General features: G+C 49.2%; 1 protein-coding gene across 1 annotated transcript in view; it reads right to left on the bottom strand.

The window, feature by feature from the left end:
* The window catches only part of GSG1L (GSG1-like), a 261,256-nt gene that overhangs the window by 1,310 nt on the left and 246,113 nt on the right, over nt 1-13,833 (bottom strand). Inside the window, exon 6 of the mRNA XM_006896574.1 lies at nt 9,463-9,533. Coding sequence (XP_006896636.1) covers nt 9,463-9,533 — 71 coding nt within the window. The remainder of the gene's footprint in view (nt 1-9,462; nt 9,534-13,833) is intronic.

The raw sequence follows: 13,833 nt of genomic DNA, 5'->3' as shown, positions 1-13,833 counted from the left end.
CCCACCCCATCACACATATCCACTCACATACCAGTATCACTACCCTACACATCCCAACTTGCCAACATGTCCACTGTTGCTCTCACATCCTTCCCACCTCCATGCCAACACCTCACTCACTCATCTTCTTTCCATCTGCCAATGCTCGAGTCCATCCACCACTACACTCCATCAACACACCACCAACTGCCCTTTCCATGCACACAGTGACCTTTAATCAAGCATGCTGACACACCACTAACCAAATCACCAACCTATCGTGCACTTGCCCACGCATCCATCCTTTAAACTCACCAACTTAACCACGCAACACTCTACCGCTGCCTCCACCCACCAACCCTCCTATGCACCTGCGCACACATTCACCCACCTTGGCCCAAACCACCCACTTGCCCACTTCTACCTGCCTTTCCCTTCCACCTACCCATCCCTCCCTTCAGCTAATCACCCGTCCACACTCCCACCAGCCATCTCAGCCAGCCTGGAACCATTACTCCCACCTTCCCCCATCTCTCTCTCTCTCTCTCTCTCTCTCTCTCACACACACACACACACACACACACACACACACACACACACGCACGCAGACATTCCTGGAATTCCACCGTGTGCCCACACATACTTGAGGACCTGGGGCCATTGTAGGAGATTCCCCTACTCCAGTCCTCAGCTGGCCCTGGAGACATGGTCTCCCAGAGCTGACCTGGAGTAACCCCCAAGTCCCTTCCCCACCACCCTCTTAGATGCACAAGGGTCTGGGTGAGAGCCAGGGCCAGGAAGTTCCTCTATGCTCACGTGCTCACTCTGTTCTTTTTGATCCTCAGGTGACTACTCGCCAGCCTTCCTCAAATATCTTAAGGTCTTCCCCCAGTCATTTCCATCTCCTTGCTGTGCCTAAAAATCTTTCAGCCCCAGTCGAGGTGGGCCAAGCCCTCAAGGCTCAGCTCCACCGTCACTCCGAGAGGAAGCCATCCCTAATGGCCCTTCCCTGACCTAAAGGAGTCCCCGTCCTCCTGGAACACCCACCCTTCGAGCTTCACCCATTTGGACCATGAGCCCATCAGAGATGGGCTGGACCATGCCTGGTCTCTGCAGTGGAGGTTGGAGGTGGGGAGAGAAGGACACACAGAAGGAGATTGGCATGGTGGGGTGAGGAAGGGGAAAACACTCACTGAGCACACACAGCCCTAAACACCAGACTGAATCTCATCTTCACCACAACCTGATGAGGCAGGTGCCACCCATTTTACAGATGGAGAACTGAGGCACCACAGAACAGCTTGCCAGAAGAGTCACAGCCGTGGTGGAAGTAGATTGGCCTAATTAGAAAGAAGCGCGTTCTCTGTGGTCTTGGTTTAGTACTTTGCTCCAACATACTTGTCACACTCGAGGGGCAGAAAGCTCTTCGCAGAAAGCCCTTTAGGGTGGGAATCCCTGTGGGATCCCAGCTCCTCTGTGCACCTCTCAGGGACAGTGTTCATAGTTCCCCCAGAAGAGAACTCAGAATGTTGGAAGAGCAAAGGTCAGATGGGAAGATGCAGACGGTTCTCTGTCTGTGTGTGTGTGTGTGTGTACATGCACTTGGGGCTTTATTCTAGATCTAATATTTTTATCGCTGCTGTGTTGCTAATTTTGACTTTTCTTTTAAGGGGGAGCTGGTGGAAAACATTTTACAAATGTTCTGGAATCACTTGGCCCCAGAAGAAAACCATTTGTCACGGAAACTTTCTTTGGAAGCCTTTGTAGTTGTTAAGTGTTGTCAAATCACTGACAACTCCTAGCGACCCTATGAACGAGAGACCTGAACACTTGCATAGCTTTCGTCATTTCTCCACGTTCATAGGGTTTCCGGAGGCAAGCTATTTCGGAAGTGGATGCCACTCCTGCTTCCAAGCCTGTTTTAATAGGGGAGCTCCACCAAACACTGTCCACCATGGGTAACCGTATGGCATTTGACACATCAGTGTCACAGTGTTCAGCTGCACAGCAACTATGAGTTACCTCTGCACAGCAAAGGACCAGACCAGTGCTATACCGCTTAGACAAAAGTTTGACCAGCTGCCACACTAAAGGAATTTTTCATTTTAATCTAGAATATTTGGTGCATGAAAGGGTTAGCCTGTTTTTCTATATAAGCACCTAGTGGCTGTTCCCACTGTCACCGGGGAGCTCTGTGGCCTAGTCGGTAGGGAGTCACACTTCTAACTCAAAGGTGGCACCTCTTGGGAAGTTAGAATCCCCCAGTGGCTCTTTGGGAGAAAGATAGGCAATCTCTTCCCCTGGGATTCAGAACCTCCGAGAACCCACTGAAGAGTCAGCTATGAATCAGTTCTGAGACAGCAGTGAGGAATGTTCTCTCTTTATTGTGTCCAACAAGCAGTGTCTTAGAGTGTCATAGGCAGAATGTCAACATGCCTTTTAAGGAAAAGGAAAGGTGTCGTTGAACTGAATACGACTCAGAGCAACCCTGTGAACAACAGGTTGAAACCCGGCCCGGTCCTGAACCACCCTCACAGTGCCCACCACGCTCAAGGCCATGGTTACAGTCGCTGTGTCAAGCCGTCCCACTGGGGGCCTTCTTCTCTTTCACTGGCCAGCTCCTGACAACATGTTCAAAGTATATAAGACGTCTCACCGTCCTTGCCTCTAAGGAGCACTCTGGTTGTACTTCCTTCAAGACAGATTTGTTAGTCCTTTTAACAACCCCTGGGATACTCAATACTCTTCACCCATATCATGATTTAAAGTAATCAATTCTTTGGTCTTCTTTTAGTCATGGCTCAACTTTCACATGTATATGAAGCCAGTGAAAAACCATGGCTTGTATCAGGTGCACCTCAGTCTGTAATTTTACATCCTTGCTCTTTAACCTTGCAAAGAGGCCCTTGACAGCACATGTGTCCAATGCAATATGTCTTTTGATTGGACTGCTGCTCCCACTGGTGTTGACTGTGGATTCAAGTGAAATGAAATCACTGACAACTTCAATGTTTTCTGCACCTATTGCCTGCTGCTGGGTTTGGAATCACAAAATTCAGTCTCAGGACAATAAAATGCGGAGATGACATGATCCCCTTCGTCAAGGACTGGGGAGGGGCTGCTGGTTTCCACCCTCAGACCCTGAGCTGGGCTGGGGAAGCACAGATTCTCAGTGGTCTTGCTCCGCAAGTAGAGAGAGGGCGGGAGGGCGGAGAGGGCAGGTCATTTCAGGCAGAAGGAACAGGGTGTGAAATGGACTCTTGGCAGGCAAGCGAGGTTTCAGAAGGTGTGAAAAACCTAATCATGGCGGTGTTGGGCTCCTGGCAAACAGGCACCCAGGGCCGAGGGGGAGGACAGGGGGCAGCAGCTGCAAAGGCTTCTGGGAACCAGGAGCCCACAGGCACCTCAAGGATCATCTCACGCCCCAGGGATTTCTGACTCATTAGATGAATGGGACACAGGGTCCTGGATCCAAAACCACTCCCAGAAAAGGAATTCTCCTAGAAACCTGCCTCTTCGTGTCCCAACTGTCTCCAAGGACCAAGGAGGACCTGTGTATTTTTCCCCCACTGTCCTGGGGAGAATGGGCATGAAGAAGAGACAAACGACCCCGTGTAAGCCCAGAGTCAGACCCACTGGTCACCAGGACAAGCAGCTGTGCCTCTCAGGGCTGAGCGTCTTCACTTGTCACTGTCCCTGCCTCACGGGGCCCTGGTGGCTCAGTGGTCAAGCGCTGGACTGCTAGCCAGACACCTTGTGATCTGAACCCACCAGCTGTTCCACAGGCGAAAATACACAGCACTTTGCTTCAGTAAAAAGATTCACAGCTCAGGAAATACTACGCAATGATTCTGCCCCGTCCTATCATGTTGTGTGAGTCGGAATTCAACCTGACAGCAGCAGGTTTTCTTCTGAAACAGTTGGTGCCAGTGTCCCAGGGAAGTGTCCTAGTGGTGCGGTGGGTGGGTAAGCACTGGATACTAACCAATAGCCGGCACCACCATCACCCAGAGGGACAAAAAGGTGGCAGCCTGCACCCCTGACGATGAGGGCAGCCTTGGACACTCTGTGGAGAGCTTTCACTCCGTCCTGTTCTACACGGTCGCTGTAAGGCAGAATCAACTCAACAGCCATGGGCTGGGTGGGCGGGCCTCACAGGTTGAGGTTAAGACTCAGTGGCCAAATGGGACTGACATTGGGGTTGAGGAGAGACTGAGAAAGATGGGATAAATGATGTATACTGCATTGAAACAGATGAGGGAGAGAGCTGTTTAAAAGGGAGATATGATTAGGTATTGTTGTCATGACATGAGTCCAGAACGAAGGCTGCACAGTGGAGTGGACTTGGAGGGAGGGATTGTAAAACAATGAAAGAATTTTACTTTTCAAAGAGAGAAGCAAACTGGGGGGAGGGGTGGGCAGGGAGAGAAGTGAAACAATGAATGAATGGAAATCCAAAAGATGTGTAAATTTTCATTAAAATTAATAATAAGAAGAACCTAAAAAATTTTTTTAAAAAAGACTCAGTGGCCAGCATCATTCAGACTCATTGAGGCACTAGGCACTGGGGCTCCCAGTGAACGGGACAGCCAAGGTCCTTGTCGCCATGACACGGCCATCCTGGTGAGGAAAGACTGGGAAATGCACAAGTTCTCAGAGGAAAGCTCAGAGAGAGGTGAGGGCCTGGCAGAAAAGCAGAACAGGGACAGGAAGGGAAGGGAGGGCTCCGTGGGGACATGGCGGCGAGAGCCAGACGCCCACCAGCCATGCAGGTGGTTTTAGGAGTGTTGGGGTTACAAGGGGTGGAGGAGACATGGTCAAGTTTATGTTTAAGGAGGAAGGAGTTGGGGGGAACTGCAGTCCAGACTTGAGCAATGAACAGCTGTTAAGTGTTGTCAAGTCAATGACGACTCACCCCGACCTGATGAACCTGGTTTTGAACCTGCCCTGTCCTGTGCCATCCTCATCATGTCTAATGACTTGAGTCCACTGTGACTGTATCAATAGATCTATCTCGTTGAGGGTCTTCTCTTCCTCTGATCCTTCACCTTTCCAAGCATGAGGTCTTTTCCCAAGCACCGCCTCCTCCTAGCAACCTGCCCCAAGTATATGGGATGAAGTTTCATCATCATTGCCTATAATTTATAGGTTAACAGTCTGGTAATAATTTGTGGAGGCATGTTGAAAATCCTGTGTAAACAGTCTGAAGACTTTGGAATTTGTATTGGATGAAAATCCATGGTTGGCACTTCCTGCAAAGACAGACCTGTTTGTTCTCTTGACAGTCCACGGGATACTCAATACCAGTTTCCAACACCACTGCTCAAAGTCATTCCTTCTTCTGCTGACATCTTTACTCATTATCCAACTTTAGATGCACAGGAAGTAACTGAAAAGACCATGGCTTGGATCAGATGCACCTTAGTCTTTAAAATGACATCCTTGCTCTTTCGAACTTTGCAGAGGTCTTTGACAGCAGATCTAGGAAGTGACCAAATGGCAGTGGCTTCAGAGGGAAGGTGCTGACCCACAGCTGAGGACTACTTAAAGTTTTGCTACTCAGGGCATAGCGAGTGGCGCAGCTAACACTGGTAAGATTCCACCAGCGGCTCTGAGGGAGAAAGACAGGCAATGCCCTCCAGTGCCATTTACAGCCTCAGAAAACCCGCAGGAAGGTCAGCTATGACTTGGCTCTGACTTGACGGCAACTGAAATGTTGAGACTCTGGACGTGGTGTGTGGCTCAATCCCAGCAGCATCACTGGAGACTTGTCAAAATGCACAACCCCGGGGTTGCCCCAGACCTGCTGAACCGGAATCCCCAAGGCCCTGCAATCTGTGAGCAAACCAGCTCCCCAGAGGATTCCCCGGCGCCCTCACACCCCAGCCCATGGTTTTCGCCGTTGTTGTTGTTGTTGGGTGTCAACGAGTCTGAATCAACTCATCACTGACCCTTCAGCGGGTTTTCAGAGGCTGTAAATGGCACGGAGGAGACTGTCCATCTATCTCCCAAGGAGCAGCTGGTAGATTCAAACCACGTGCCTTTGGGTTGGCAGTGCAGGTCCTTGTCACAAGACCCCCAGAGCTCTCCCGTGCAGGGCCTTGGACCTCTGCAAACTGCAGGTCTGCTGGCCCTTCCTTCCAGAGCAAGCTGGCACGGCTATTTGTTTCAGACATATTGTCGGTTTCCATTTTAATAAAGGCAGTGACGCCAGCAGCACTGAATCGGATTTGATTTTGATCTAATAAAAATGCCAAGTTGCTCTGGGCCCAGAAAAAAAAGTCTTCCTTGAAATTGTCCCTGCTATTTTGGGGGCAGCGGTGGCAGAGACCCGTCTAGACAGAACTCCCAGGAGCCACTACGGTGCCAGCGAGTGACAGGTCCCTCACCCAGCCCCTCTGTACCGATGCACCTGGCAAAGTCAAAGGCTTGTCTTGGGCACTGAACTTGACAGTTGCAATCAGGCCCAAAGCCCGTCACCCCTGAAAGGAAAATGCAGACACCTGGGCCCTATCCTCTGTCAAATGTCACCTCTGATGTGCTCCCGAGCTAGCTGGTGGCTCTGCAAAGCCCCAAAGGCAGGTTTCAAAAGCAAATTCTTTCCTCAGAAAAAAAAATATGGAAGAATTCATATCACAGCAGCCAAGGATAAAGTAGCAAATTTTGGGGCCGGTAAGACAGTCAAAAAAGTTTATATAACTGTTCAGGTACAAGTTCATGTACAAGTTCAGCTTTGTAGTTGTTGTGTACTGTTGATTTGGAATCAATACATAACTGACTCTCCAGAGGGTTATCAGAGGCAGTAAATCACATGGGAGGAGACTGCCCAACCTTCTCTTGTGGAGCAGCTGGTGGATTCGAACCGCATGCCTTTGGATTGGCAGAGCAACTCCTTGCCAATGTGAAGATACGTGGTGATAAAAACCAGCTACTGTGTGAATAAAACTGACAAGAAGCCTGTTCTCACATAATTTAATCCAGAGAGGCAACAAAACAAAAACCAAGACACAAAGTAAGTCACTATAAAGGCCACATGAGAGTGAGCTCAACGCTTTGAAGGACATAAAATTCAGGGTGTGAGGGGAACTGGAGAAGGGAAGTTAGATCAGGGAGAGCTTCCCTGAGGAGGTGGCCTTTCAGCTGAGATCTAAATGAGGCCCCAATACCAGCCACGTGAGGATTTATCAGGAGAGCATTCCAGGCAGTGGGAACAGCAACTGCAAAAGGCCTGGGAAAGGGATGAATTTGATATTCAAGGAAGAGAGAGGCCAGTGTGGCTGGAGCAGCATAAGGAAAGGAAAGAGACTGGGGGACTGAGGATCAAGGCGGGGGGCGGGGGGAGCTTAATGCCAGGTTGAGTTTATCCTGACTACCACCCCCTGAGTGTCCAGGGAAGTCACTGAAGCCCACTGCCTCTGGGAGTCTGAGTCTGTTCATGTCTATGCCAAGAGGGAGAACCCCTCCTTTGCAGAGCAGGCTCAGCCATCAGATGCATCCACAGTGAAGGGCCCAGCACAGACCCGCACACAGTAAGTGCTCAATAATGAGGCTCCCTGACATCCCTCCTCCCCCGCCCCTCCTGCCAGAGAGTCAGCCCATCACAAAAGCTGAGCAGCTGCTGGTGCAGAAATATTGCAAAAACTCGCCCAGGCATTTCCAAAATATTTTCTTGGCTGAAAACCCACCAACAGCGAAGAGGCCACATGCTGGAGACTGCGCGTTTCCCGATCAGGCTGCCTCCTTCCACCATGAGCACCCTGGGACTGAGACTGTGTCCGTGGGGTCTTCAGGACCCAGCCTGAGGCCTGGCATGGGGAGTGTGCCCCGCAGGAGCCTTTGACTGGCTGGCACTGGGTCCTTTGTGTAGTGGTCAGGGTACAGGCTGGAGCCAGGCTGACTGTATTTAAATCCTAGCTCTGCCCCTTGCTTGCTGTAGGCGAGCCATTGGACCTCCCTGGACCTCAGTTTGCCTGTCTGTGAAATGGATCTGTATTTAGGATTGAGTGAGTAAAGAAACACAAAGCCTTAGGCACGTATGTATAGTCAGTGGGTGAACAAATGCCAAAGGTTCAAATCTACCCATGGGCATCAAGGGAGAAAGATAAGAGATCACTTCCCATGCAATCTACAGCCTTGGAAACCCAGTGAAAGGGGGAGTTATGAGTTGAGTCCTACATGTCGATAATCTTAATGACAATGAGTGGTGGTGGTGGTGTGTGTCATTGAGTATTATTGTGTGTAACTGTATTGTAATCAAAGGTGACCTTCCAGCAGGTTTTCAGGGGCAGCAAACTGCACAGGAGGAGACTGTCCATCTTTCTCCGCAGAGCAACTGATGAATTTGAAGCGTGTGCCTTTGGGTTGGCAGCACAGCTCCTTACCACTGCGCCACCAGAGCTCCCTGGGCAGTGGTCACTCCGTTCCACTAGGCAGCAGCCCCACGCCCTTGTTTGCAGCCCCTATCCTTAGTTTGAGTTCCCACAGACGCAGAACCAAGAGAAGAACAGGAATGTAACCAACTCGAGGTGTCAGGCAGCTGAGTGAGCAGAGGGGACGTGACACACTAAGAGAAGGTGTCAACCCAGAGGCCAGTTCACTCTTGAGAACAGGAAGAAACTGTAAAACACAGTGACCTCCGCATGTGGGTGCATTGGTACCCCAGCATTCACAGCCCTGCTGCCTGCTGTGGGTGGACGTGGGGGAGCCCCAGGCCCAGGGATGCAGAGGCTGGATGCTGTAAACCCCCACACACATCCCCCACACACCCCGGGACTTCATGGAAGGTCTGAGACATCTGGACTGGGATCACAGCATTTGTTTAACTGCTCTGCCACTGACTAACTGAACTGTGTGCTTCTGGGCCAGTGACCCCACCTCTCTGAGCCCCATTTCCTCATCTGTAGAATGTGGGCGGTGACTCTGGCTGTGGAGGGGCTGTGAGATCAGGCATAGGGTGGATATGCCGGAACACATGGTGGGCGTTCAGTGGGCGCAGGTGAGCTTCGCCCATCACTGCTGTCTCTCCTGATCAAGGAAGGCCCTTTCCCTCCTCTTTCGGCCCCTTGGGGTTCTGGTCCAGGTTATTTGTTTTCCTGGTAGATGCCCTAGATTCTTCCTCATGGTCTCCCCCGCAGTGAGGCATATGAAGCCAATGCATTCAGGGCTGCCAGAAGCATCCCCCATTCTCACCCACGGTCAGTTCCCTGACTCGGCGAGTTCCACCCCAGGGGATGCTCTCCTGTCCGGCCTGGACTTGAGCTGGGTCATTTCTGCCTGCCTTTACCACACTCTCATCTGCATCTCCTTTTTACAGCATCCCAAGTGTTTTGGAGGCTGTGATTGCTGCAGGCAAAGCATCGTGGATGGAGATGCCAGCCTCAGTTTCCCCATCTGTAGCGGATTCTCATGAGTGAATGTAGGCGCAGGGGGGAGGTGGGCCTGGCTCCTGTTCTGCTCAGGGACCAGGCTGATGGGGCCACTTACGGGTGGGGTATCTCTCGTGGCGGCAATCTACGCGAAAGTCTTCCTCCTCGCTCCCATCTCCCTTCTCAATCCTGTAAAGAAAGACCAGAAGCCTGTATGAGAAACAGCGGGCTGAGCTGTTGATCAACCACTGAAAACGTGCAGTCTCTCCCCTTTAGAAAACTGTAACTTCCAGCTTTGGATAAGCAAAGGTTACTGAAGAAAATCAAAACAAAACAAAGCAGGAACCCTTACACTTACTGATCTGAAAACCTTTCAAAGCCATAGTAATCCAAACAGTCTGGTACAATGACAGACATATAGACCAATGGAATAGAATTGAGAACTCAGAAGATAGTCTATTGACTCTCGGGTAAGGAGCTGCATTGCCAGCCCAAAGGCACATGGTTCGAATCCACAAGATGCTCTTGAGGAAAAAGACGGGCATTCTCCTCTCACGTGTTTTACAGCCTCTGGACACCTGCTGTGGATCAGCTATGAGGTGGTTCCAACTCAAAGGCACACAACATCAACAATATGGATAGCTGAGCTACAACAAAGAGATGAAATCATTAGAATGGAATCCCATCACTGCCTCTTTAACAAATGGTACTGGTAAAACTGGATATGTATTTGCAGAAAAATCAAACAAGATCCCTACCTCACACCATATAAAAAAAATATTAACTCAGAGTGGATTAAGGACTTAGAAATAAAATTCAAAATGGATTAAGGACTTAAGACATAAAACCATTTGATTCAAAATGGATCAAGAACTTAGTTATAAAGATCATCAAAGGTAAAACAGGGGCCAACTGTAGAGCCCTAATCAATGGCATGGAGAGACTATTAAATATAACTGAAAACGCACAATCAACAAAGGATAAACTAGATGACTGAGACTTCCTGAAAATGAAATCCTCATGTATAATTTCTCTTAATTAAAAGAAGAGCACTGAACATCCCTTAGAAGGCCAAGAGAACAAACAGATATGTCTTGGAGAGGGTGCAGCTGGAGTGCTCTTGAGAAGCAGGAAGGATGAAACTTCACCTCACATATTTCATGCATGTTGCTAGACGTGGCTATTCCCTGGAGAGGGACATGATGCTGGGAAGGGTGGATGGTCAGCAAAGGAGAGGAAGACCCTCAACAAGGTGGACTGACATGGTGACTCCCACAATGTGCCCTTCTGTGTCAGGAAGTGTGATATGAGGATGGCACAGGTTAGAACAGGGTTTAGATCTTTTGTTCATAGGGTCACTATGAGTCATACTCAACTTGATAGCACCTAACAACAACAACAACAACAACAATAAATGAAAACTCTCTCTAAAGATAATTGTACTTATTAGCCAAACTCCTAGTCTTCTGACTTTGAACACAGAAATCTTTCCCACCAATTTCCACAATAGCTTCTCAAGTGTGATTCCCACTCAAGCATCTTAAATCAACCGGTTCCAGCAAAAGGCACGTCTGTGGGCACGGCACAGGATGGTGAACACGGGCTCGAGGCTGAGAATCTCCCTCTCAGTCACAGACATGGACGGGGAGACAGCGGCTATTCCTTGATACAGCTCTAGACCAAGACCCTCACCCTCATCCCAGCAATAGCTGCTATCTGACCCACACACTGGGGAGGGACAGTTCGCACCATTTCAGTCATTCATTTGTAATCCAGACACATTTCAGAGCTCCATAGAACCTAGCCAAAATTCACATCACAGTTACAGAAACACCATCTCAGTGGAAGCAGAAATCATTTCAACCTCTTAAAGAATACTCTAACCTCTCGCCACTTTGCAGCATCTCTCCCTGCACGTTGACTTCTGTATACCTCCCTGCTTCCCCAAAAGTGCTCTCCACCCAGTTCTCATTCTCAGTCTTTCCCTCAAACTCATTCTACTGGCTTCAGCATGGTGGCCTCCCTTCTCATTCTCAGTCTTTCCCTCAAACTCATTCTACTGGCTTCAGCATGGTGGCCTCCCTTCTCTCCACCCTTTCTCCCAATTGTTATCCTGTTTCTCACGCAGTGAGTCTTAATGCCGTCCAGAGAAAATGCCCCCTCCCTGTTTTCCTGATTCCTTTCACTTCTGATTGCTAGTTTCAGAGGACTATCCAGACACTTGGGGTGGCATAGAAAACAGTGAAGACTTGGTAAAAGACAAGAAAGCAATACTTGAAGTGCCTTTTGCAGAAGGGAGAAAACTACTCATACATACATTGGTAGCTTCAACCTCCTAAGCTCCGTCATTCACTTGTTCAAGAACGTGCTGAGGCCCTGAGCTAACAGAAATGTGTATTTTATGATCTACCCTCAGAAACCTTCCAATCTACTGGGAAAGACAAGCTTGTACATGAGTTGTAAAATGACAGGCATTGAGTAACACCACACAAGAACTGTTCAAGGTGCCTGAACCAAAGCCCCAGGCCGTGCTTCTCGCAAACAGACTCCGAACACAGTGTCTGTTTGCAAAGCTCTGTGACATTCGAAGCTAGAACAAGGATAGGTTGTCTTACAATGGAAATGCCTTTGTTATTTTCTTGCTAACACAGGCTTGTTGTCAGGCACAGCCTACACTTGAGCACCTCGGCTGATGGGGAGCTCATCACCTTGTTAGATCTTTGTGCAAGGGTGTTCCTCATGACAATGGAAGGATGGAAACATTGTGAAGCCATAGAATATGCATCAATTATTCTTTCTCATATGACTATCAGGAAAAAAGATAGATGAGCTTCTATGAGCGCCGAGATGGAAGGACATTGGAAATGTGTGGGAAAGTTGAGAAATAATCAGGTTATAAGTGAGTGTGCTGCATTTGAGGCAGTGTATGTTTTCTGGAAAAAGGATTCATTCTTAAAATGTTATCCATCAGCTCACAGCAACTTCGTTGTTGTTAGGGACTGTCACTGTCAGAATCAACCCACACCTGACTCTCCTGTGCAGTTTCCAGAGGGTGGAAACTGCACAGGAGATTGTCCATTTTCCTCCAGCCATCTGGATTCGAACTGCATGTCTTTGGGATGGCAGTGTAACTCCTTACCACTAAGCCACGATGGTGATTGAGGTGTAACAAGTCGAATGAAGCGTTCGTTTGCACAGTCAGGTTCACTGGGACTATTCCATTCATCTATCTGATCGAAGCTTTCATTTCTACCAAACCTCTGCTGTGCATGATGGTCTTCCCTTTGCATGATGGCGTATCCTTTCTGATCACACAAGCAGGAGAAAGTGTCTTCATCTTTGCCTCGAAAAAGCTTTCCAGATGTATTTCTTCCAAGACCAATTTGCTCCTTCCTCTGGCAGTCCCCAATCTATTCCATATTCTTTGCCCGCACCACGATTTGAATGCCTCAATTCTCCTGGTTCCCTTCCCCCACCTCGCCCCACATTGTTCAGCTTTCTCATGTCTAGCGAGGCTCTTAAAAATATCATGGCTTAGGTCAAGCACACCTCAGCCATCAAAGTGACAGCTCTGCTTTTTAAAACTTTAAAGAGGTCTTTTGTAGCAGATTGGCCCAAAGCAACATGTCGTTTGACTTCTTGACTCGTGCTTCTATGACGGTGGTCCTGAGCCCTCACAACGGGGAAGGCATCACCGGGTTGTGGGGAGGATGCAAGTATGGTCCAGGGTTCAGAACATGCTAACTGTTATTATTCTTATTTTTAACTTGTTCCGTTGTTTGTCTTCCGCAACCAACTCTAAGTTCAGAGAAAAGAGGCATAGAGTTTATCTCATCCTCCACGTAAGAGTCTCCAGGTCTGGTCCAGCTCCTGGCCCAGAGAATCACAAGCAGTCATTCAGAGCAAGGATGGGAGGAAGGGAGGAGGCGGAGAAAGAGGAGAAGGAAGGGGTGAAATCAAGTGGAAATGAAGCACCGTTCGGAATGGGAGTCAGCCTAGGGTTACCCAAGGATCCTAAGCTCTGTTTTCAAGGCAACAACTGTGAATGCCACAGGATGGCAATTTCCTTTGATTTAAATTGCAATTTCCTGCTGGGCGTATCACCTGCTTTCTGAAGATGGCTTTTTTTTTTTTTTAAGCGGTTGGAGCAATTATCCATAAAGCTAAGTGAGTGCCTTGGAGGGTTCTAGCATGATGTTTGGTGTGAAGCAGGGCTCAGGTCAGATGGAATGGGAACACTTCACATACGTGTCACTCTCTGCCTGTCCCGTGGCCCTCCGGGTCTCCACGTCCCCTCTGTGAGGTGCTGGAGCAATGGTTCCACCATCTGGTGATTTGGCATGATCGTGTTGCCTGCTGTTGAGTTAGGCCCCGACGCGAGGTGACCCAGCTGCCTGGTCCTGTATCAGGTTGTGGATTGGCCAGCTGCGATCTGTCGTGTTTTCTCTGGCTGCCTGTCAGAAGGAAGAGTGCCAGGCCTCCCTGAGAA

Source organism: Elephantulus edwardii, unplaced genomic scaffold (assembly GCF_000299155.1).
Source record: "Elephantulus edwardii isolate Elephantulus edwardi_28Jun2011 unplaced genomic scaffold, EleEdw1.0 scaffold00186, whole genome shotgun sequence".
NCBI lineage: Eukaryota > Metazoa > Chordata > Mammalia > Macroscelidea > Macroscelididae > Elephantulus > Elephantulus edwardii.
The sequence above is the reverse complement of the archived record's forward strand: the minus strand, read 5'-3'. Positions and strand labels throughout refer to the sequence as shown.